At 40.8% G+C, this 25409-nt stretch overlaps 1 protein-coding gene across 7 annotated transcripts in view; it reads left to right on the forward strand.

Annotated features, from left to right (window-relative positions):
* Window positions 1–25409, forward strand: part of nrxn2b (neurexin 2b) — a 739753-nt gene that overhangs the window by 356435 nt on the left and 357909 nt on the right. For 6 of the 7 annotated variants that reach the window (XM_035912885.2, XM_035912888.2, XM_035912887.2 and 3 more), the window contains 4 exons: window positions 2876–3314; window positions 4243–4626; window positions 6721–6924; window positions 9904–9930. In XM_035912885.2, coding sequence (XP_035768778.1) covers window positions 2876–3314; window positions 4243–4626; window positions 6721–6924; window positions 9904–9930 — 1054 coding nt within the window. The remainder of the gene's footprint in view (window positions 1–2875; window positions 3315–4242; window positions 4627–6720; window positions 6925–9903; window positions 9931–25409) is intronic. The other variant, XM_035912886.2, reaches the window with a different exon arrangement.

The raw sequence follows: 25409 nt of genomic DNA on the forward strand, positions 1-25409 counted from the left end.
TGGCAGTCCTTCATATCCTGTTGCTATTGAGCCACACCTTGCTCATAACCTGCCAGGGGTGTTTCCACATTTTCCCAAACAAAACAATTAAAACATGTAAACATTCTTATATTATACTTTATATAATTAAAAATATGACCCAAACACACCCATAAATCATGTATTTACAATTTAAACATAAAATCCTACAAATCCAATACATTTCTCCTGTTTGTTATTCCTGCTGTCTCACTATTTATATCTTGTTCCAGCACAGTTGAAGTGGAGCACCCGTGATTTGGTTGCACCTAAAATACCCAAGCATGTCCTTGATATAACTTGGTCTCTTTCAAGAAATTGTGTCTTCTGCTGCTATAAATGAGCTATGGCTATAGATGTTATAGATGTCTGTGAAGGTTCTCAGTCATCCAGGTCATCGTAGTCAAAGGAGCTTCCAAAGAAAAGCGTCTGAACTTCTTTAAGTTGCTTGAAGACGTTTCACCTCTCATCCGAGAAGCTTCTTCAGTTCTAAGGTCAAATGGTGGAGAGTCCCAGATATAAACCTAGTGGGAGTATCCACAGAGGGACAAAAGGACCCCCTGATGATCCTCTAATCGCCTGAGCCAAGGTGTGAAACTGGGTGTGGGTCCCAATCAGCCAAGGTTTCGGGTGAGCTCTTTGTGAAACCTGGCCCCACCTTATCATGCGAATTCCTGAGGTCAGATGGCCCAGGATGTGAGTGGGCGTTAAGGCGTCTGGGGAGGGAACTCAAAACTGGATTATAGATGGCAGAGAGTTGGTGTCGTAAACCAGGGTGGTTTCACACCTTGGCTCAGGCGATTAGAGGATCATCAGGGGGTCCTTTTGTCCCTCTGTGGATACTCCCACTAGGTTTATATCTGGGACTCTCCACCATTTGACCTTAGAACTGAAGAAGCTTCTCGGATGAGAGGTGAAACGTTTTCAAGCAACTTAAAGAAGTCCAGACACTTTTCTTTGTATGTCTATGCTTCCCAAACTAGAATACACTTACAGAACTAGTGAATATTTTCAAGGTTTCAGTTTTTCTTAAGTATAAGATCTTCACTTCAACTTGTCATATATGTTTTTGTTTTTTTTTACGTGATTGAAGAAATGAAAGATGTGTTTCACAAATGAGAAACTTAATTCTGAAGCATAGTAAAAAGTTTTCGACCTTCATTTTCACTCTGACCTCTCTGACCGCAATTGAAATTTCACTGTTTTCCAGTGTGGGAAGTAGTAGATATGAATGGAAGGTGATGACTTTCATTCCATCCTTTCATGAGAACAAGAATTGTACTCCAAACACAAAGCAGGTAGCTCTTTCTGTTTTTATACTCTGTGACAATTCAAATGAGAACATCTGCTGGCGGAATCAAACCGAACCGGAACAATCTCCTTAACCTTGCAGCTTAGACAGCAGCAGAAATGAAGGATTGAAATGTAGACCAGCTTATTTTTTCTCTGTTTTATTGTCAGCAGTGTGGTAAACAGAGAGTGCGAACAGCGCACAAATGGAGAGAGCTCTGCCGATTCACAGTATTACCTTGAGGAAGGCCTCTCACAAAGCTGTGTACAGAGTGTTCAACAAATAAAAAGAAAACTAAAACTATGAAAGACAAGAACAATTTGCTTTGCCTTTAGCAATTAATCCATTATGAATGCATACACGGAGGCATAGACGCACAGTCTGAGCTCAAACAATAGAGCTGTATTTCATCAAAGACCATTGGAGACATTTGCATTGGAGCTGTAGGCAACGTTCGCTTTTTTTTCTGTTTCTGGATATCCCCTGAAGCCTTTTTAATTTTTTCAATTTATTATGCATATTTACTCCATTTGTGAGGAATGGTTTTGTACAAGAAGAAACATTTGTATGGTTTATAGAATGAACCAGAGTTCAGGAGTTTAAACACCAGTGATGAGAGTACAATACTCTCTTTAAGTTGTGGGTCCACACCTCAGTACTAGCAGACATCGGCATTCGGCCTGCTTTCATCTCGCTTCTTGGCTCTTTCTGTTTCCCTTAGCAAAACCTTTTCTCTGACCTAAAATTGTTGTTACCGGGTCATGTGCAGGAGATACTAAAGCAGCTTCTTTTCCGCTAATACTAGTTCCACACTGCAGTTCATGAAAAAGTCATGTACTCATTCAAGTTTTAAGTCATTTCCCCGTGCTGTTGAGATTCCCCGGCAGCGACTATAACTAATACTTGAAACTACCTGAAGCAATTAAAATACATTTGCTGGCTCTCAGTATTAACAGCCATGACAACACAGACTATGCTGTTGAAACGGCATTTTGTTTTTTGAGTCACATGTTTTTAAATCATAGTTCAATTCAATTCAATTCAATTTTATTTATATAGCGCCAAATCACAACAAAAGTCGCCTCATGGCGCTTCATAGATACAGAGAAAAACCCAACAATCATATGACCCCCTATGAGCAAGCACATTGGCGACAGTGGGAAGGAAAAACTCCCTTTTAACAGGAAGAAACCTCCGACAGAACCAGGCTCAGGGAGGGGCGGCCATCTGCTGCGACCGGTTGGGGTGAGAGAAGGAAGACAGGATAAAAGACATGCTGTGGAAGAGAGACAGAGGTTAATAACAGATATGATTCAATGCAGAGAGGTCTATTAACACATAGTGAGTGAGAAAGGTGACTGGAAAGGAAAAACTCAATGCATCATGGGAATCCCCCGGCAGCCTACATCTATTGCAGCATAACTAAGGGAGGATTCAGGGTCACCTGGTCCAGCCCTAACTATATGCTTTAGCAAAAAGGAAAGTTTTAAGCCTAATCTTAAAAGTAGAGATAGTCTGGCTCCAAATGCACAATCATAACCTTTCAACCATTTGCTTTTCTTTTAGGTGGTGTACAAGAACAACGACTTTAAGCTGGAGCTGTCACGGCTGGCCATCGAGCGTGACCCGAAAATCACCCTGAATGGTGACCTGGTGTTCCGCTGTGAGGATGTAGCAGCCCTGGATCCTGTAACTTTTGAGACCCCCGAGTCCTACATCTCTCTGCCAAAGTGGAACACCAAGAAGACGGGCTCTATCTCTTTTGACTTCCGGACCACAGAGCCCAGCGGCCTTCTGTTATTCAGCCACGGACGGCCTCAGGGGCCTAAAGAGCAGAAGCCTGGTAGGGAGCTGAAGACTGATTACTTTGCCATGGAGCTTCTGGATGGGTATTTGTACCTGCTGATTGATATGGGCTCCGGAAAAACAAAGCTCAAGGCCAGCAACAAGAAGGTCAACGATGGGGAATGGTGCCATGTGGATTTCCAAAGAGAAGGAAGGAAAGGTGAGGAGTGCTTTAAAACTGGGTTAGTCACTTTTTTATGTCGCGTGCTATTTAAGTGCATGTGAACGGCTCACTGGATTAGGAAGACAGAAATATAGACTCTGCACGGAAAAGGGGACAGAACTGACTTTGTCATAGTCAAATACTGTTTTGTCCTTCATGCCAATTCAATCATGTTGGAAGCAGAGTAGTGATTACATATACTAACAGTATATCTATTTTTAAAAACTGTGTGATGTCTTTAAATCCCTTTGCCTTCTGGGGGTGCAAACAGGAGCATCTGTATGCTTGAGTGGGCATTGTCTGATGAATGATCTGTAGGTGGGAAAGAACCTTGGACATTATATCTCCCTCAATTGTTGCCTTATAATGAGGAAGCGTGTGAATGAGTGCGTGCATACGTGTGTGTGTGGACGCATGGGATCTCACTGCTGCTCCTCCTGTAATTGGCTTTTAATAGAAAATTAAGATGGAGTCGTTAATCACCGAAAGAGAGAGGGCCTTTTGTTTCACCCACTCCCTGCTGCATTCTGCTTCCCTTCTCCTCCATTTAGCCTATTATAGACACATTAGACACACACACGCATATGGATGCACACTCTACTGTCATCTATTCTTCCTGTGTCGTGTATGTCCTTCTGTCTCCGTCTGTCCCTGTTCTGTTTCCCTAAATTAGCCACCTCCTGCCCCTCCCACTATTCCGCTCACTCACATTTATGTATATAGACTATACACATTTTCAGTCCTGACCATCTGAATCGCTTTAGTCAAGCACTAAATACAAGATGCATGCTCAGTCATGCACAGATAAGCTGGACCTATATTCATTCACGTAGGTGCGGTTAGGGTGATGTATCCAGGTGTCAGTAACATCAGATTCAAAAGTTAACATCTTGCTGCTTGTTTCTTCTTTCTTTCTGTATTTTAGGATCAATCTCAGTCAACAGCCGCAGCCTGCCCTTCAGCTCCCCAGAGGGCAGTGAAATCCTGGACCTGGACACTGATATGTACTTGGGCGGGCTGCCCGAATCGAAGTCAGATCTCATCCTGCCGCCAGAAGTTTGGACAGCGCTCCTTAACTACGGCTACGTAGGCTGCGTCCGTGACCTATTCATCGACGGCAAGAGCCGGGATGTCCGCCGGCTGGCTGAGATCCAGAGTGCCCTGGGTGTCAGCAGTTTCTGCACCCGTGAGCTACAGAAACGCTGCAGCAGTGCCCCCTGTGGCAACGGAGGTCTTTGCAAAGAGGGCTGGAACCGGTACATTTGTGATTGCACTGGCACCGGATACCTTGGTACCAACTGTGAGATAGGTAAGAAGGGCCAAGAGTGAAGCTTCTTTGACCACTTAAGGATTAATTATAGAATCTGAATTCATTGTGTATAATTGAATACTGACTATGCTAAATATAATTGTTTTGGCTACACTCCAGAAAAGAAATGAAATGATTTTTTATCGCATTAAAAGCAGGACAAGCATATACACACAAGCAAAGATATTCCTTTATATAAGGCCCCATGCACTGCAGTAAGAATGAAAAGGAAATCATGAGAGTCCCAACACCAAACAATGAAAAGTTTCTGTTAAGTTAATGTGCTGACACATACGACAACATTCTTCCTTGTATTGTAACCGACAAGGAGCTGTGTGTGCACCAAATGCCACCTGAGACTTGCTTGCATTCAGTCCACTGGCTGAAGTGCTGGGATGTTGGCAGGAGTGCGACAGAGCAGCCAGGCCTCCCGCCGCCATCTGTGTCAGTCACACACACACGAGTGGCCTTTGCACCACAGCGAGGCAGGGTGAGCTCGTCAAACAGCACCACGTCCTTCTGATTCATCCCAATTAGGTGCAGACACCTCAGCCTGCGGTTTGTCTTAGCTTGTCTGAGGGGGTGAGTGAGCCATGACGGAATGGAATTTTGAGGGACAAGGAGGGTAATGAGGGAAGGAGAAATTGGATTCAAGTCAGGACAGTCGGGGTATAGGATGAAATATCCTTATTTTGAAGGGTGATAATTTTAACAATTTACTATTTGGTTCCTCGGATGACAAGTGTGGTTTAAGTGATGTTCTTCTGCCATCTTGTGGATTTTTGTATTATTGCAAGCATGTGTCGCAGGCACACTTCTGTACTCAGCTAGATACACACCTGTGTATATAAACTGAGTTCACAGATTAGCTGAATGACAGGAGAATCTGTGATATTGATTTGACAAGGACAGGGCCCTGCAGGTTGTAGTGATGTGATTATGCAATAACGAATGGTCTCTTTTAGCCGTTCACTGTTTTGATAAAATAATGCAGCGGCATCCCATTTTTATACAAGTGGGACTTTTGTCAAAGTACACACAGTGTGTTGTGTAGGATTTGCGAATCTGATGTGCGCTCTTGAAATAGCAGCATTTTAAGCGATTGCTGGCCTGTAGGAGGGATTTTTCTGCATCTTTTAACATCGTGTTTTTGTACACTCGAAAATCTAAATGCTTGAAGCACCCTGTGAAAGTGACTCATGTTAGCCTGCGGTGACACATATCGACCCACGCTCCGAGATAAGAGCACTCCTCTGGAACTGTCAATCTCCGACAGCGGTCTATTTATGGCAGCAGCGATGTTAGAGAAAGTAACCACGCTTCAGTGTAGTGTGAACATGAAGAACGTGTTACAGCACAGACTGAGTTTTGTTTTTCTAAGCTTGGCAAGCATCTGATGTTTTTGTTAAGTCCCTTTTTTGTGGTTTCCTGTTCTTCTTGTGTTAATACACTACACTTTAAAATTGTCAGCATTTTCTTGAAATGTGGGTTCTTGTAAACAAATGTAAACATAATTATGAGATAATTATATATCCATCCATATTTTTTTATCCCCTTATCAGGGGGCTGGGTCACAGAAGCCTCCCTAAGGCGTTCCTAGGCCATCCGATAGATCTAATTTAAGCAAATGTTATACATATTCAACAAATCCATTGTAAATGATAAGGTGTGCTAAAAGTGTACACACAAAAAAAGACATTCAGAGGATGTGCGCATTGATTATTTCTATGAAATTGTTAAATTTGAATGTCTGAGAGGTGTAACAAGATTTGTATCCCCTTTTTGTTTGGTGTGACGTTTTCAGACATACATGGCTTTGATCTTGATTCATGCTGAATTTTCCCTTGATCCTATGCTGTTGATATGGCGTCCAAATATACGTCTTGTCTAAATCCTGTTTGAATTAGAGCTGTCGTCTTTGGAGAAAGCGGGACGTGAGTGATTGAAAGATTTTTCGACTGTAATTGAGCTTACATGGATTATCACAGCTACTTTAAACTTAGCTGTGATGCCGGCCCGACCTTTGTTCGGGAGACAGCGTTCCCTCGATTGTTACTCGTTGCTTACTTCATCCTCTTCATCACCCCTTTGCAGAGGCAACGGTGCTGAGTTACGACGGCAGCATGTACCTGAAGATCATCATGCCGGTCACCATGCACACGGAGGCCGAAGACGTGGCGCTGCGCTTCATGTCTCAGCGAGCGTACGGCCTGCTCATGGCCACCACCTCCAAGGAGTCAGCGGACACCCTGCGACTGGAGCTGGACGGAGGCCGCGTCAAGCTCACCGTTAACCTCGGTAGGCCCCCGTGATTCATTGTGGATGTCCCCGCTAACCTTTCCCTTGCCTCCTTCCCTGTCTCCTCACACTCACTTTGTATTTCAGCATCGTATGCCTTTGTACTCAGAATAATGGTTTGACATTTTGAGTTTCACAGCATGATTTTTTTTTTTTAAACATTGTCAGGTAGTTGGCTGGGAAAAAGTTTCTGAACGTGTCCCTCTGTTACATCAGTAGGTTCTGGCCGTTACCTAATGTTTTTAACTGCCAACAGTGCTCAAGAGCTATTTATGTGAGAAAACAGAGGAACAAAGAGAAACTTATCCCTTACCAACTGCTAACTGTGAGAAAATGAGTCAAAATGTAAAACTAGCTCCAGAACGCAGTCATTCCAACCTCTGTAGGGAGACACCCTGCAGTAACTTCTCTTCAATATGCTTCGACCCCTGCCCTCACTTCCTCTGCATTCATCCCCTTCTTCTTGTACTCTGTGAAGCCCCATGGCTCCTCATCCTGGTAAAAAAGCTCCATCTCTAACAACATCACTGCCTTGACCCTGAGCCCTTGAAGGTTGCTCTTAAAGCTTCAGGGTGGACTTGCCTCTGTCTTGCGCTTCCTAATGGTTCTTGCGTTACACCGTAGCTCTACCAAAGCATCCCTGGTGCTGCGAGTAGGCAGGAGTCTTTTTCATGGGCCCACGTGCTCAATGGGAGGTTTGAGGATGTGAAGCAGCCTGAGTGTTAATAGGAGAAGCTCCGTGATTTTGTAAGCTAGATGGAATCTTAGGAAGGGGATATGAATCCCCTCTAATAATGCTTCCTATTGACTTATTAAAATTTCATTGCAATGAATACCATCGCTCTGGGGAAGATGGTTTGACCTTCCAGCTCTAGATACTTTAAATCTGTCCTGACCCTTTGAAGGACCACACTGTCAGCAGTGAACCAGGAGGAGCATGACAGAGGTGCACTCTGGAATATTAGAGTTTAAGCCACCTTAGAGACATGAATGGGGGCAGTGGGATAAATGAAGGAGGCCATTCCCCCTCTCTTTCCTCTTTCTATCTTCTTTCTCCTTCACACTCTCACTTTTTTCCATCAGTCATAAAAACCCCTCCTGGCCAGGACACAAAAGATGGAACTTTTCATCCCTTCAATGGCCTGTATGTCTGCGGCCCTCGGATCAAACAGTCAGAGACCAGCTCACAGCTGTAGCTGTCGGGGCATACACAGCTGAACTTAATGTACCTGGGGCCACATCTTAACCTCTCAGCTATGCCCCCCACACTTAAAGCTAATCCTCAAGAGACTTTCTATACCAGCCCCTTTTCCTTCCTTTCTTACCGGCTTTTAAATGAAACTCAGCTTAGCTATGCTAATGATTTCCACAGCTCTTTTGCAAGAAAATTAATTAACAACTAAAGTGAAACAAGTCTGAAACTCAGAAGGGAATCCTTCTGATCTGTTAAGGCCTTAATCCTTGTTAAGATAATTAAAATCCTGGTAATTAATCACTAGGAACTGCTATAATTGGGCAGATGTAGTCCTAATGATATCTTTAATGATAGAGAGTGACGGTAGCATGTTCAGCCTGCGACGTGTAGGCCAGATGACGGCTGGCATGTTTTACCTAATGCCATAAATATTGTATTTATTGATTATCGAGGGAGTAATTCATGATTAGACCTCCTCTATAAAATGCTTTACACTGTTTACAATCACGAATGTTGCTTTTGTCCTGAATTAAATGTATTCGGAAAACATCAGTCGATGCTCGTGGCCCATAAAAGCATTTTAATATCATTGTGTTTGTGTGACCTCCAAATCTCTACAGAGTGATACTGGTTCCTGGCTGTTTGTGTCCACTATTCTGTAGCGGTTGACAGCTCGAGACCACAACCCAGCCACTCTGCCACATGCACACGTAGATCATAACATATCAGCGTGTGACAGGTAGAGTGTACCAGTTCCTGTCAAAGAAATTCCCAGCTGCATTTAGAGTCGAGTCAAAGGTCCGTTTACGCCGAAGAGTCACATTAAGTTTCTTGGGCATTTACGGACACTTTGCATGATTTTAACTGAGCTTTTCTGTGCTTTAAGCCACAAGATCATATTTTTAAACCCAGCTTTTAAAACGATGAAACACTTTTTTATGGCATTTTCCTCACACCACTTGTAGCAAGTAGCACAAAATATATACAAGCCTATTTCAGTTTCTGTGCACAAGGCATGAGGTGGCTGGGATGTGCAGATCACCTTTTCGTGTCAGTTACTGTCAGGTTTGTCGAACCCAAAGTGCTGTAGAAGGCAAGTGAATCTCAAATTACCAGGTTAGGCAGCTGACGTTACAGTTGCGTGGTGCAACGTCTGCTGTAATGACGGTACTGCTGCGTTTATGTCCACAGTGTGAGGAGAATGGATCAGTTAGATAGTACTCAAACCATTTTTTCAAACCGCGTAATTATAACCAGCACATTTAGACCATTTCTAACTAGTTTTCTACAGGATGTTTTTTTATTATTATGATTATGAGGAAAAAAAATCACAATAAGCAGTGGAAGAGATAAAAAGGCCATTAAGAGATTGTGCTTAATAGGAACCAAGTGACTCCAAGCACAGAATTTACTTTAGTTTTCCTTATAATCACAAAGTAGTCTTATTAGGTATTCAGCGTCAGCAGTAGACCACTTTGTATAGTTTATTTTCATATTTGTAATACATAGATCTTATTTTGCAAGTCTGCCTTCTACTGTGCTTTGGGAGGATTGGATGGAGCAAGGTGAAGGAAGGTTGATGGGATTGATGAAGGGAAAGGGTGATCCTGACTCAGAGCCTGTCCCCGGATGGTGGCCCCAGAGCAAAGTTTGGTTGTCTGCAGAATGTACCTTGAAGGATGTAAAAATGTCTTTTTTTTCTCTTTTATCCAATCTCTTCTTTCTATCCTTTTTCCTCCTTTTCTTTTTATTTGATCTCACCATTTCGCTCTCTCTCCCGCCAGATTGTATCAGGATAGACTGTAGCCTCAGTAAGTGGTTCTATCCATTTTTCTGACTAAAATGTATCTGTCTTTATCATCCTGACTCTGTGCCGTGGCGCTTTCTGCTCTCTTCTGTCCACATGATTTGTTTCCCTCCACTCATTACCCGTGTCTCTGCTCCCATATTTTCTTAGTTTTAAAAACACAACTGTTAATTTTGTCCCATCATTCAGCTTTTTTCTCCCGCCTCTATTGTATGTCTGTCCCTTTTTTTTTTAATTACCTGATCTGTGTTTTTCTTATTTGCTTTTGTCACTTTAATTTCCCCTTTTCTGACATAGATTTAATTAATGTTTCACTTGCGTAATTATTAGAATTTTCCATCCCACAACCTTTCTCATTTGTCTACCATTCTCAGCTATGAAATTATTTCATTGCCTCCCCCCCGCTTATTCCCCATTCTAGTCATTTTCCTGTCAACCTTTTCCACAAACACATTCAGAAAAGGGCAACTTGACACTCCCCTGTTGGATGTCCCTATTTTCTATTATGCGACGCTGAGTTTCGGCTCCACATGGCTGCACACACAGGTGTTGCTTGTTTTGTTTGTGGGGGGGAAAAAACGGTAGTTTTGTCCCCCCCTTCAAAGCTAATTGCTTATCCACTGAGAGATGGCACCACCTGGTGTGTGCTTGTTTTCCGAGTAAGCTAATGTTTTTCTGCCTCATGCTGACAAAATGATAGCAAACTGTTATTTCTATCACGGTCACTGACAATTGAACAACTAGCCCACAGGTAAGTGCTGCCAGCAGTGGTGACAAAGTAGAGAAAACCTCTTGTTTGCCACAATGATTGCATGTCTGTGGGTGTGTTTCTCAGTTTCGATGAAGTATTTGTGAAGGGGGAAAGGTTGGGGCATGACTTTGATCTGTGTCTAACAACAACAGCTGAGAAGGTACCAATTAATAAATCACTTTTGTTTTCTTTCCTGCCTCATGTATTTTTAGAGAATTAGGCATTAATTAATTTTCTACTTCGTTATTGCAGCCAGATTAATCACATTTGTCATTACAGTATATCATTCGCATCACTGCACTTAAAAGCTATTCATATAAAACTACAATGCAAAAACCTCATAAGCTTCCATCGGGCTTCAAAGTGGCCTTTGTGTATGTCAAATTATGTCCCTAAATATGTGGAAGAGACACCAGAAGAGGAAACATTTCAATTATGCTTAAAAGAGCACAATACCCTGGGTTAACCACTAGATGTCAGCCTAACACAAGGGTTTAGCTCGATTAAAGACTGACATACGTTTTTAACCATCCGCTTTGTTCCAACATAGCGTTCAAACATTTTACTGTGAACCTGTTTAAAACTGAAAGCTGTGGCATCAGAGGTTCGGTGTTCAGGAGGTTCTGTATGCTTTATTGTTAAAGCTCAAAAGAAGCTGTTGAGTTTAAATTTTGATTTTCTTACGCATTCTTTCTACTTAAGCAGTAATTTGTTGCAGACTTGGAATTCAGTGGTTTTGCAGGGAATATTTGATTTAACCTTTCTTTGTTTCTTTGCATGACTGATCTTGTGCGGTAATTTCCTTTTTTATGGGTAGGACTTCTCTCGGTCACACAACAGTGTGTGAGAGTTTCCAGTATATACAGTAAGTGTAACTGGACGAGAGTTAAGGACTGTGTTTGTATCTGTGTGAGAGAGAGAGAGCAAGAGAAAAAGCAGTGAGGGAACAAATCAAGCAGAACTACAGACAACAATTTATTCAGTACCATGACATCTCCTGGTCGATATCGCCTCCCGAGTCCTACAAAAGCTTAAGCCTTGAATCTTAGTAAGAAAATCAGGATTACCGAAGTGTCTGCTGGTTGGTCCACAAAGAAAGTAGCCAGCAGAACAAAGATTTTGCAGGCTGAGCATTCGTTTTAAATTCTAACCAAACAAAGATTCATGTATCCTCTCCTGGACACTCTGGACAGGCCATCCGTCATGGGGCTAACACATACAGTAGAGACAGACAACTGTTCACAGCCATACTATAGTCGCTAATTATCCTATCCCCGTCCGTGTCTTTGGACTGTGGGATGAAGAGTATCTGGGGAGAATCTGCACAGAAACAGAGAAAACATGTAAAATCTACACAGAAAGGCTCCAGCCTTGATTCCCTCTCAGGACCTTCTTACTGTGACACTGAAACAGTGCTAACCATCACACCACCATGCAGTTAAGTATGACATTAAGATATATATTCACAAATATTTGGTAGCACCCACAAATAATGCATTTAATGGACTGCACTGTTATTGACCCGCTTTTATGTCTGGACTTTGGACTGCCTAGTTTTGAAAGATCGGCTTTGTGTTTTATTAGCTCAGTTGACTTAATGTGTCTAGATATGATACATAGCATAGCTGTAGCCCTCAGCTCTGTCCAGGTCAGGGTGTCAGGCTGATGATATCTGTTTGGAGGGTGGCCTTTCAGCCTCCAGCAGCACCTTTTCTTAGCGAGAGATGAGATGCGATTTGGCATGACATATGGCCAGCATGTGGGGTGTGAGAACTCCGTCTGCTAATGCCATAGCCTTTGCCCCATCCATCCAAGTGCTCACTTCAGCATAGACTGAAACGCCCAGTGCGTAGGAGATATTACAAATAACTGTTCATTATGCAGGACTGAAAAATACAGGGTGTAGAAATCATCACAAGACTAAATGGACCTTTTAAGCTTTGTAACAAATTCATTCACTAGTTATGCACATTTGTCATTTTCCAAAAGAACATTTCAAAATAATCAAAAAGTAGCTTTAGAAGAGTTAGCAATGAAATAACTGTTCAGAATGGCGAGTTGGTTAAAAAGCTGCAGTTTTATCTTAATGTGCACACTTTATCCTCTCGAACATGACATTTATTTTAATGGGAAACACTTCCCCAATTCACTGCTAGCATACTGTCACCATACTGATATGGTAGTGAGGTCAGTGTATGTACAATTAATTTCTCTGACTTGAGAGTTCAGCCTACATGCTGTCGTGAACACTGTTTTTTGTACTCTTAGATCTGTATGCTGTGAAGTAGATCTTCCTTAACATTGTAATCTCAGCAGCCAATCAGGAGACAGCTGGCTTAAAGGGCTTTAAAGGGTGAATAACTAAAATGTCTCATGGTTGAACTGAGGTGCCGCACCAAGGCTCAATATGAGATAAAGAATGATCTCTTTTGACTGTAGCGTGCAAAGCCACTCTAGCAGAATCCAAGAATAGTAATATGGAGCTGGAAATAAGCTTAATAAGTCCACTCTCATGTGAAACCTTTTCTTTTATCACTCGAGCCCCAGTTTGTGTCTTGGGGAAACATAATATTTGCCATCTGTTAACACAGCCCAAGCCCGACTTATTTTTTTAAGCAAACCCCCCCCCCCTTCAAAAAACAATTTAATTTTCAAGTCAATACTTAACTAAAATGGACCTTGTATGGTTTTGACCTTGAACATTACATTTTCTTTTGCATGAGACACATGCGCAGTTGATGAATCCAATAGTAATTCTATGTGCTCGCTTATTTTTGTGCAGCATGCAGGAAGATTTCACCACTATTTTCTGATAGTGGTAGCAGTATTTTAACTGCTTACTGATCAGCTGCACGTGCAGTATCCAGGTTATATTACCAGCGTGACCTGATTTCTCCAAATGTCCTGGTTTCTCAGTTGAATGTACTCATGTTGACTTTGGTTTTTATCTGTTTGAACTCACTTGTTCAGTGAGGAGCAGAATATAATATGAAAGAATGCAAGAGGAGTTATATAATGTTATCAGCACTGTAAATTACAATCGACACAAAGTCGTAAGTGTTTGTACGACTACCATTCAGTACCATTGCTTAGTATGCTATTTATTGTCCACACTCTCCTTATAACATCCACACAATTAAATACTTCTAATGAAACACTGTAATAAAGTGAGTGATTGTACAATATGTCCAATACGAAACTGGATGTGATCCACAATGGAGGAATGAAAGAGTAATTCCTCCCTCCATAATTATAATTATTATTATTATTATGGATATCGGAGGGAAATAAAAAATGTAATCGATCCATTAAATATCAAAAAAGCACCTCACAAAACTTGACATGGCGTAACTCGGCTCATAACTGTAGCACGTCTGAGCAATATGCATCACGTGATAGAGCGGCTGTGCGTATTTGTAGCTTCCTACCAATCCAGCATTTTATCTCCGAGAAAGTTATCCCAGAGAGAAGTAAAGCAAGTGTGTAAGTTCATCAACCGATAACAACAACCAATATATGGAGCGACTTCTTGCTGCTACTTCAATCATGAAACTGATCAATGATCAGCTGATCGGCTTTTCTGTCGCAAGTCCGTCTCTCTTGTTTATCGCCCACTTCGCGCCAGAAAGAGGAAACCAGTTTTAACCTTGATAAGCTGTTGTTAGAATTTATTTAATATTACTTTCTACACCAGGATCCTTTTCTACTTAGTTGACGGCTGGTAACTGTGTAGGGGCGGATATAGCAAAGTTTAGCCAGGGGGGCCGATAGGGTATGAACAGGGAAAAGAGGGCACAAAGACATACTTTTCTTTCTTGTTCTCATTTAAAATGTCTAGTTTTTAATAAATAATTATCCGAATCGTACACCCAAAGTTTTAATCTGATGTAAAATGTATAGAAGTCCATTAGTGACTATTAAGTCTAATATACCCTAGTAAGCTATTGTACTTTTTCCTTTGGGAAGGTACGATCTGTGCAGTCTGCAATTCTGTTGAAGAAAGATGTTGAATCTATTTAATTATTCTTCAAAATTAATTGATTTCTGTGCATTTTTTTTCACACTGCATCAAATTAAAGTTGATTACATCGATTAAACATCATGAGGTGGAGGGTGGTTGGTTCCCTATTTTTTTTATTTTGCTGGGAGTTTGCAACCCTATTAGTTAGGTTACTTACTCTTTAAAATACCAGAATAGGGAGGATGGAGTAGGTTAAGTTCATTAGATTGATCAGTATTGCTGAACTATGAAATATTTTGGGTGCAGTGTATTTTTTGCATACAGGTATAATAGAATAGCTTTAGTGTTTTGTTTTGTTTTTTAACTTGAGTTTGAACTTATACAAAAAGCAGCAAGATATAAAAAAAAAGTTTTATTGATTAAAAAACACTATATCGGATTCATATTGGTATCGGCAGATATTCAAATTTATGATATCGGAATTGGACATAAAAAAGTGGTATCGTGCCATCTCTAGTCTCAACACACATATATATGTGTGTGTTGAGACGGCGGTGTCATGACCATTGAAAATCTGAATAGGTAGTTTGTTCAGTCTAAATTGTAGCGAATTGGGTTCTTATCTACCTCCGCTGCTTGGTCTCACTTGCCTCCGAGCAGATGGCTTTCTCTTATTTTCTCAGTGAATCACAAATATTGAATTTGAATGAGTTTCCAATCGCTCACTTAAATCATGAGTCACCATGTCTTGTCTGAGCCAAGTAGATGTCAAAGATGGAGTTGCAGTAGGCACTAAAAGTTGCCGTCAGCATTCGCAACATCCTACAGTTTGGAAAGTTGGAGCATGTATCAGAGAGAGACTGAATAAATTTTGTTTTGGAGATGCTTGGATTGGGATTTGATTTTTAAAGGCAATTTAATGCTCCAATGGAGGATGGCTCTTTTTTTCTTTTATTTAATGTTCATTGTATCTTCCAAGACTCCAGGCCAAGGGTGATGCAATGAGCCAATGAGAGAAGGTTTATTAACATAATGCCTCTGGTGCACCCTCAGGGATTGGTGCATAATTTAATATAAGCAGACTCGTGTTAAAATCAGTCATCTTGCTCAGTAAAGGACAACTGAAATGAATCCTGCATTTTTCCAGTAGTTAACACATTTAAATAAAATTAGCAGTCGTCACTGTGGAATTGGTGAAAATGCTGAACACCAGCAAAAAAACAAATGCATTAAATATATGCAGCCCTTCCAGCATTTGCGTAGGGAAAAAAAGTGTGCTGTCACACACAAACAGCCTGTTAAAAACTACACATAAATATCTCTGTGCAACTCTGTTTCATTTTAGAATATTTTCTCACATTTAGCTCTTTGCTTGTTTTAATGGAAACAAACCAAATGCCTCTTTAAATGTTAAACAGGCATGACTTAGTAAAGAAGTTCTTTGAAGCCTTTATAAACATCAAAGGAATAAGCAATCAGAACATTTTCTAACTAGAGCTGCAATGGAATGTACTAATGTGTTTGTGTGGAAACACAGCAGCATAATAAATTGTATATGTACGCAGCTGTCTGCTAATTTACATCGGGGTATATGGTAACCTGTGTAATTATATATAGTGCTAAGGCCAGTAGCTATGAATGATTGCAAATGCCAATGATAACATATGAGTAATATATACTGTATGGCCTTGACAATAAATCACACGATACTTGAGAAAACAAAAATATGGACTCACAAAGTCACTGCGTTTTATTTCCTGACATACTTAATGTTGCTACAGCCCATTCAGAACATAAAAGCAATGCTGGAGTTTATACTTGGAAGGTGAAGAACCAGACTGCAGTTTATACTGAGTGAATGTGGAAGATTTAAAAAGACTCTCGCTGTGCCTTTTTCTTATTTACCTCCTCCTTTTCCCTTCTCTAGCTGCTTCATCTGAATCTAAGAACCTTGTGGCAAAGTTCTCATTGGTCTCATGTCACAAGTCTACACTCTCTACACCAAATCTAACCTCTCCAAAAATTCAGATTTGCAACTTGAGAAAACAGAGAGAGACAGATTCAGTGTCTAGCTTTCCATGTTCAAAACAGTGTGTTTAGGGACACCGTTTTTGCCCTCCTGGTCCACTGAAGAGCTTGTGGAGGTTGTTGGAAAGGAATGCGGGAAGCTTGACTTGCTCATTGATATCTTAAACCTCAGCAGTGTGTGTATTGGACCCTTTAGGTATCAGGGGATTCATCTTGGCAGCCAAGCGGTTAAGCCATCTTTAGCACTAACAAGTTGTTCTCCACACACTGCTGTCTGTCACTGATGTCTCACTGTTGTGTTGGAGTTTTGGAGTCTGGACTACGACATACCTTCTCATTCATTTTTATTGTTTTGTTGAACAAAGTAAGAAAAGTATGTTTTAGTGTTGTTTTAAGGCAGGGGTGTCAAACTCAAATACACAGTGGGCCAAAATTCGAAACTGGAACAAAGTCGCGGGCTAACATTAATATTTTTTGGAAAAAAAAATCTTCCTCCAGATTTAAGAATGAATCTCTTCTTATGGACTCAAACAAGTTTTGCTGAAAAACTGAATATGGAACAAGCAAAGCTTAATACTAAACAATATATATATTAGCTGTATAATACCAGTTGGCCAGCTCTAATAATAATTTGGTATGGCTTCGCGGGCCAGATGTAATTAGGCCCGCAGGCCAGAGTTTGAGATCATTTCAGATTTGTAGGTCTTCTGGTATGGACCTTAAGTTCACCCCAAAGTTTTTTCAGTGGAACTCAAGTTAAATGTTTATGCAGGCCAGTCACTAACATTCAATTTTGGTCTTCTGGAGGTACTTCTTCACCAAACGTGGCCTGTGTTTTAGCTTGTTGCTGTGTTGGAAGACAAAGCAATCATGCAAACCAAGTTTTGCTGCTGACTACTTGGATTTTTCTTTTAAAATCTTCATACATTCTTCTTTCTTCATGATTCCTTCCACGTTGATGAGATTCCCAGTTCCAGATGCCTAAGCATTATAACATAATGCTCCCACCACCGTGCCTCACTGTGGATATCACTGTGGTGTTCTTTGGGTTGTATGCTTCTCCCTTCTTTCTCCAAACATAAGCAGCCCCTCTGTGGCCAAAGAGCTCTAGTTTCATCTCATAAAACCAAATGATGTGTTTCCAGTATGCAAAAGCTTTTTCCAGGTTGTCCTTGGCATACTTCAGTCTGCGAGCTTATAGAAATTGACTTAGTCAAGTCTGGAATTGTACTCTCAAAGATTCTTTCACTGGTGTCTTGGCAGTGGTGTGGGGGCTTTAGAAACAACTTTCCCTTATTTTCTTTCCAGAGTCTTTAAAATCTTTCATTTCCTGCCTCTGCCAGGTCCAACTGCATAGTTCTCTTGGAATTTCTTAATAATAATTATCACTCCACACCGTAAAAAAAAAAACAAATCCTAAAAAAACAGTAATATTCCGGCAGCTGGGGCGCCAAAATAATACCATAAAATAACCGAAAATAACTTTTTCATGAAAATACGGTTATTTTCAGTAATGATAATACAGTTTGTTGCACTAATTTTACATGGGATTTTGCCTTTTTCAAGTGCTTTTAAACATTAAATTGGGAACATTTTAATGTGATTAAACAATGAAATTACCTATAAACAAGGTCAATGAATGCAGCAATATGAATAATAATACTTAAATGTACAGAAATATACAGTTAACAGTTGGTTTAAATAATAATGGATTGCATTCATATAGCACTTTCTGAGACCCTCAAAACACTTTACAATTCCCCTCTGGCCATCACCAGTAGGTGGTAGGTGAAGTGTCTTGCCCAAGGACACAACGACCGAGAGTGTCCGAGCCGGGGCTGGAACCGGCAACCTTCTGATTACAAGGCGAACTCCCAACTCTTGAGCCACGATCGCCCTAAATAACAATAATAATAATAACAATTATTTGATGTAAAAAAAGTTTATAAGAACCATTTTATATATTTTTCCATAGCATTACATTTGAATTTAACAGTTCAATCTTTCAAATAACGGACAAATATTTGTGAAATTATGATGCATTTGTGAATGTATTTTAACAATCTAAATATGCATATGTACAGACAGATACATTTAAATTACATTTACAGTGATTTTACGTTAATTTACATTTGAAATGTAAAATCACAGTTTATTTATGTGAATTTAATGATATTCTAGAAGAACAGTACAAAACTGTAAAATACACAGTAAAATACTTTTATATTACAATTTTAGAAACACTTAGAAATTCTGCAAATTTTGCATATTCATCTCTTGTTTTGTGATAAGTTTCAACTTTTTTGGCACGATGCTTTCTCAAGCGAAACCTCAAACTCTTGAAGTTGAAATTGGAAAATTAACTTGATTTTACATCTTTGAGCATTAAAACATTAAAGCACATCATTGCCCAGCAGTAGTTTGTGCTGAGGCTCACAAGTTCAGTTTTTCAGAGGGTTAATAATATTGACCCTAGTAGTTTTTGCTTAATTCTGAAATAATTCTATGGTGTGCAAATAGAAATTATATATTATTTTTATTTGAAAACTAGTATGTTTAGAAATCCAATGTTGAGAATCCCCTGCTCTGTTCAAAATGCACTTTAAAAAAGCACAAAATTCTGACAAAAACTTTAAATTTCGTAGTGCTTATAATAATTTTGTTCCTATCTGTATATTTTAAAAAAAATAAAGTATGCAATACTGCATTTCTAATTAATTTTTTAGTGCTTCTGTATTACAGATAGCTGGACATCATATCTCAGGATTAGTGATAAGTAATGAAGTAAAAAAAAATACTTTTCATATCCACATAGGAGTTTCATTTCATTTCAGAATTATGGTAACAGGAAAACAAAAGCAGCTTTCACAACTGATGGGATCCTGCAAATGAAATGGGCCATCGACATTGGCCAATGATTGTGTTAGAATATTTGTTTAAAAAATGCATTTTATCAAACCATAGGCATTGCTGCACCACTGAAAAATGTGTGCGTAGGCCTACAGATAACAGTGTTCTTGACTTTGCCACACACAGTATGTGATATTACAGATGGATTGTCTTGAGCTGTCTTGTGGCTCAATCAGTGGCATCACAGTAGTCCAGGTGGTCATTGTGCCTCCTTTCAGCGCTATGAGGCTTTAGTGACAGCCTACATGTTGACTCATTGCGGAGATTCTAATGAAAGAACTGGCACCAACCTGGAGCTGTCGAGACCCATGCTGTCTTACAGGACTGATGGTTGTCCCGTGGGATCAGACCCTCTTACTGCAGCATGTTGGGAAATGCGGTTCAAATCATAAATCAGCATCCCCTATGGGACCTGTGGGGAAGAGAGATGTAAAAGATGACAGGCACTGATAAGAAGCATGCAAAGGAGGGTGAGGATGAAAAGGCAAAGCAAAGAAGCAGGGCACAGATGGCAGTACGAAAGGGAAGATGGGAGTTGCCTGTCTTTGATGCTCCAGCAGGAGCTCTAAAATTCTAGAGAGGATGGAGAAAAATGTATGATTCATTTCCTGCTTTTTGAAATCAATCAGGTGTCCTCTCAACATCTTCCTGACTCAAACACGTATTCTTGTCCATTTGCAATTCAAGAAACTATCAAGAGAAGCTATTTCATCATTCTAAAGCACCACACCTACAACCCTCCTGCAATGGGGCAAGAACAGTGGGAAGTAAAAAGTGTGTGGTCCCTGATAGCTACCAGTGAACACGAATGCCCTAAGAACGGGCAAGCATCACATATTTTTCTTCAACGAAAGGAAAGTAGACACACTCCTGTACATGCACACACATGGGCACAGGCTGCCTTATCTTGGTAATTGGGACGGGGGGTCAGAGCGGCAGGCGTAGATAATCATGGCTGGGGGACATAATCTGTTTGCTGCTCCCCGCCCTGCTTCTTATTTCTCTTCTCTCCCTCCCCATCAACACACACACACACACACACACACAGTTTTGTAGTCTATACACACACTCAGCCACCTCTCATCTTTTTTGTGTGTGTAATGCAGCACCATGCATGAGATATTTTGGATGCGGCTGTAGGAGGCTTCCATGCACCAACAAAACACATCCCTCCCGATTCCACGGTTCCTTACAAAAAAGTGACTCTGTCCTTGGAGCTCTTGCACACAGGGCAAGTTACATTATGGAGTTGGGAAATGTAGTTTTGAATCAGAGAAAGGCGCATAGAAATATAGGCAGTAGCTGTAACAAAAAAAAATGGGTGGGGTGGGGGGGGGGATGAAGAGGAGGATCACGATATAGATGTCTCCGTGTATTTTAATCTCCGTTTTCTGCTTATATCTTTCCATCACAGCCATTTTTGCTGTTAGCAGATGGCTGCCATTTAGATGGCACGCGTGCAGACACAAATGCACACACGCATGCACAAAAATACACCCAGCTTTTCATTAGATCTGCAGCGATAGGCCTGCGCTCCTGCGAGTCACAAAATATGATATCTTAAGATAGGAGCCAAATGGCATTATCGTCAAAAGAGGTCTTATCCTGATAACACTGAAGAGCAAAATAAAACCCCCGTCTCTTGCCATAGAAACAATATGAACTTCTGGAGTCTTATGTAACGATTTCTGCTACGAGCCTTTCCTCTTACAGAAACAATATCATGTCCAAATGGATCACTTGCCCCAGTTGAAGAACCCTTGGCCCTCCTGCACACCACATCCCACCAGAGTAGAAACATTGTTTCTGCTTCCATTCCCACATTTGCTGTATGTACATAATAGCCATTTAGTAAATGGTGCTTCACCAATGCCTGCAGAGCAGAAAGGATATAAGGCTCTCTATCCAAACTCACATGTATAATCTATATAATATCGTGGCTCAGCCAAAATGCTCCTTCCAATTTAGACATTGCATCGCTCATTTTTAAACGAGACACTTCTGCATCTGAAAGTCAATGAAGGTAGTTAACACAGTTACCAGTCATGAATCATAAAATGGCACCCCTGGGTCTCCGAATAAGGTGTCATTTGCATAGTCTTTACCTCTGTAAATTCAATTTTCACCACATATATGAGACATTTGTGGATAGCAGGGAGCAGATTTTGTGATTCGAATCTAGTAGTGCTGCATTCTGTTGCAAAAAAACAAGTATGTAATGTCACTGAAAGCATTTTAAAACCACTGAACAATAATTCAGTTGTTCGTGGCCTCATCGTACGCTGAGTGGCAAAATGAAATTTCACGAATTATCTTTTTCATGCGGATTTGCATAATTATTTTACTTTTCTTCTGTGCTTCTATTTTTAAGGTCGCAGGATGTTGTCAAAGCAAAATAATCGATTTTTCAAAATGAGTTATCACCCATGTCTGTGGCCTGCAGTCGTTCGGTTTACATGATTATGTATGCATTGTATATATTTTAACCAAATCCACAGATAATTTAAACAGGACATAATTTAAATCATGTGCCCGTGGCTGTAATTAATAGAACATAGACTGGTGTGTTCAGTGCTGCAAGATAAACAAGCAGTGCATAAAAAAATTGCACATCATGAACTATGTACTCAAATCTTTGCTCTGCAAGGCTATTTCCAAGTGTTTCACCTGCCTCGTGCCTTGTTTTATTGACAGATATATGATTACTTAAATTATTTGGATATCTGCTCATTACAATTCTGTGACTATGTTAGTATTTCTCCCGTATAAATTTGGTGTGCAAATGTACTCTTTAATCAGCTTACACCAACAGCAGTGTAAAATGTGTTTCCCCCAAGCCTGCTCTTCATTTCAATTACACAAGCACACCTGTTCAACTTCAGAAGTCGGCTCATCAAATTCTTTTTTAACAAACTGGATATTTTTCAGACCAAGAGAGCTACAGAAACCTGTAATCAGAAGTATTCAGTTTGCAGAACAATATCATTTCTGCAAGCCACTAATAAAGAGCAAGTGTTAGTTTTAGAAGATTACTAATAGGTTCGAGACTTTAGCTTTCAACAAAGCATTGCTACTGTGACTACTTGGAGAAAAAAAGGTCACTGGATAATGACCATATAAATAATAATGGATTGCATTTATATAGCGCTTTTCGGGACCCCTCAAAGCGCTTTACAATTCCACTATTCATTCACTCTCACATTCATACACTGGTGGAGGCAAGCTACAGTTGTAGCCACAGCTGCCCTGGGGCAGACTGACAGAAGCGAGGCTGCAATATCGCGCCATCAGCCCCTCTGGTCATCCCGAGTAGGCGGCAGGTGAAGTGTCTTGCCCAAGGACACAACGACCGAGACTGTCCGAGCCGGGGCTCGAACCGGCAACCTTCCGATTACAAGACGAACACCCAACTCTTGAGCCACGATCGTAAAACATAAAATCTATATATATATATATAGATTTTATGTTTTTGTGTAGTGACTTTGCCTCTTACCTGCACTTGGAACACTTTGGGACGAGTGTCAACACTGGAGTCTCTCTAAGTAAAGACTAAAAGGTCTGGTTGCTTTAATACTGCCAAGTTAACCACTTTGGGGAACAGATATTTTATGCAGCGTTTGAAGTTGTGGCACTTTTTCTAAAAACTGCAATACTTCAGTGGGTGTGTAATTTCCCACACTTTATAGTAATTTCACAAATTATCCATACAGCACATTTCCTTACTTTCAAATGGAAATCAGACGGTCATCATATGCAGTGCACTGCAAAGCCCACACTGAATTTTTAAAAATGCAATAGATAAAAATGTGACCTGCATAATGCAGAACACTTTTGTTCTGCTCTTCCATCTTTCAAGATGTACTTTTCTTCCTTTATTTTATGTTTTTTTTAAGGCACTGCTAAATCATTTCTAATGCTGTGGTCTAATAACACTGAGGATCATTTCCCAGCACTTTGCACACTGTGTCCTCAAACTTCATTAACATTTCTAATGAACAGGGCATACTTATGAGAGTGGTGGCAGGAAGGACTGTGGTGTCCTGGAGATGTCCCCCGCAGTCCAGACAGCAGTCGACTTGAGTAATCAAGTGTGAAGGTTGTGGGGAGCAAACAGCCATTAACCTCCCAAACACAAGCCATCATCACAGTCTGCAGAGTACAGAGGGGAGGGGGTGTGGTGTGTGTGCCTCTATTGGTGTGTAAATGGGAGCAACTGCCAGGGCTGGTGAGCGTTGTATAGAATTGTGTGTCTGCCTTTTATTGCCATTTGATGAATGGACTGGATTGTGCGTGTGTGCGTCTGTTTGCAAATTTGTGAGAGCACAGCACGTGTCTGCAGGGGTAGAGAGCATTTTGCATGTGTGAACAGATGAGTGTCAACAGTAGTACTCTGAGCATGTTTGAAGCCTTGACCTCAGCCTGGTCAACAGTCATTTGTTTGTGCCTTGAGACTTATACATATACTCATATATGCTTAAGCGTCCATTGGCATTTGTTCTGATTTGCAGGCGACTCAGGCCATGTATCCCACTCTGTCAGCCTATCCAGCATGATCTCAGTGCACATTATTCCCATATGGCGATAGAGTATGACTGTGCTTGGCATGCTCAGGCCCATGACCGCCTGTTTGACATGCCAGTGTGTCGGCTGGTGATGCCATGCTGAACCATCCCATCTGCTCCAGGCTATGCTGGCACAAGGGAGGGCTCATTAGAGGGAAACATGAGGAAAAGTGCACTGAACCTGTGGTTTGGAAATGCATGGCGTCCAAGACCTCCTGAACTACTCCCCCCAAAAATGCTTCTCAGAGAAACAAGGGAGTGATGGAGAACCAGGGAGTGTTGGTTTTAAATAGAGAGTAGACGAGCAGAGACAGTGGATGAACCAGTTACACAATAGTTCACTTACAGTTGAAGTTGTTGTGTTGTTTTCCTAATGTCAGTTCATTCTGCAGAATAAGCAAAAATACTTAAAAATACTGTAGCTTGGTTATGTTTCAGGGTCAGTCACAAAAAAACATGATTTGTTAAAGACAAGTTTAAATACACATCTTTTCAATAAACACAGGATACTGTATGTGAGTTCCAAGTGTTCCTTTCAGAGTTGGATGGAAACTTTAGCAACAATGTGTCAAATACAATCATGGGAAAATGTTTTCATAGCGTCCTGTGTGAAAAAGTACACACTGCTTACCTAAGAATTCAGATGTTAAATAGGAACCAAGTGCTGCTGATTAATTGCACGTGATTAACTGATCATCACGTGTCCAAATTCATGGGCTGCATCCTTCTGAGGCCGCATTTGTAGACTGATTACGTCACAGCAATGCGCCGAAGGCTGTCCAAATTCGTAGACTCCTCCGAATGCAGCTGACAAATGCGTCCTCCTTTTCCCCGAATTTGAAGGATGGGTCGGGTGTGTCCTTTGTGGCCTACCATATCCCAGAATTCATAGCGCGGCCTAGCCAAACTCCAGTTTCCAACAATGGCGGCTGCTACTAAGTTTTAAAATTACTCATACTACCCTTTCTGGGTCACAAAATAAACTTTTAACATATTTTCAGATGAGAAAGTAGCTGTGTAAACATCAAATATCTGCTCGGTTTATCAAGATATCGCATATTTGCAAAAGTGCTTAGACGTTTTGGGAGACGTCTGCTACCCACCAGCTCGATAGCTAGCCGGGAACTCAAGGGTCACTGAAGCTGCCGAGAACGGCACAACTCCCGGCACATCATTTTCAGATCACCGCGAACTTTCGCTACTCGGGTTAAACGTAATATATAAGTCACTTAGACAACCTAAAAATGTTATTGTTGGGCTTTTTTCAGTTT

This window comes from Neolamprologus brichardi, chromosome 3 (assembly GCF_056152115.1).
Source record: "Neolamprologus brichardi isolate AB-2024 chromosome 3, ASM5615211v1, whole genome shotgun sequence".
NCBI classification, from domain to species: Eukaryota; Metazoa; Chordata; class Actinopteri; order Cichliformes; family Cichlidae; genus Neolamprologus; species Neolamprologus brichardi.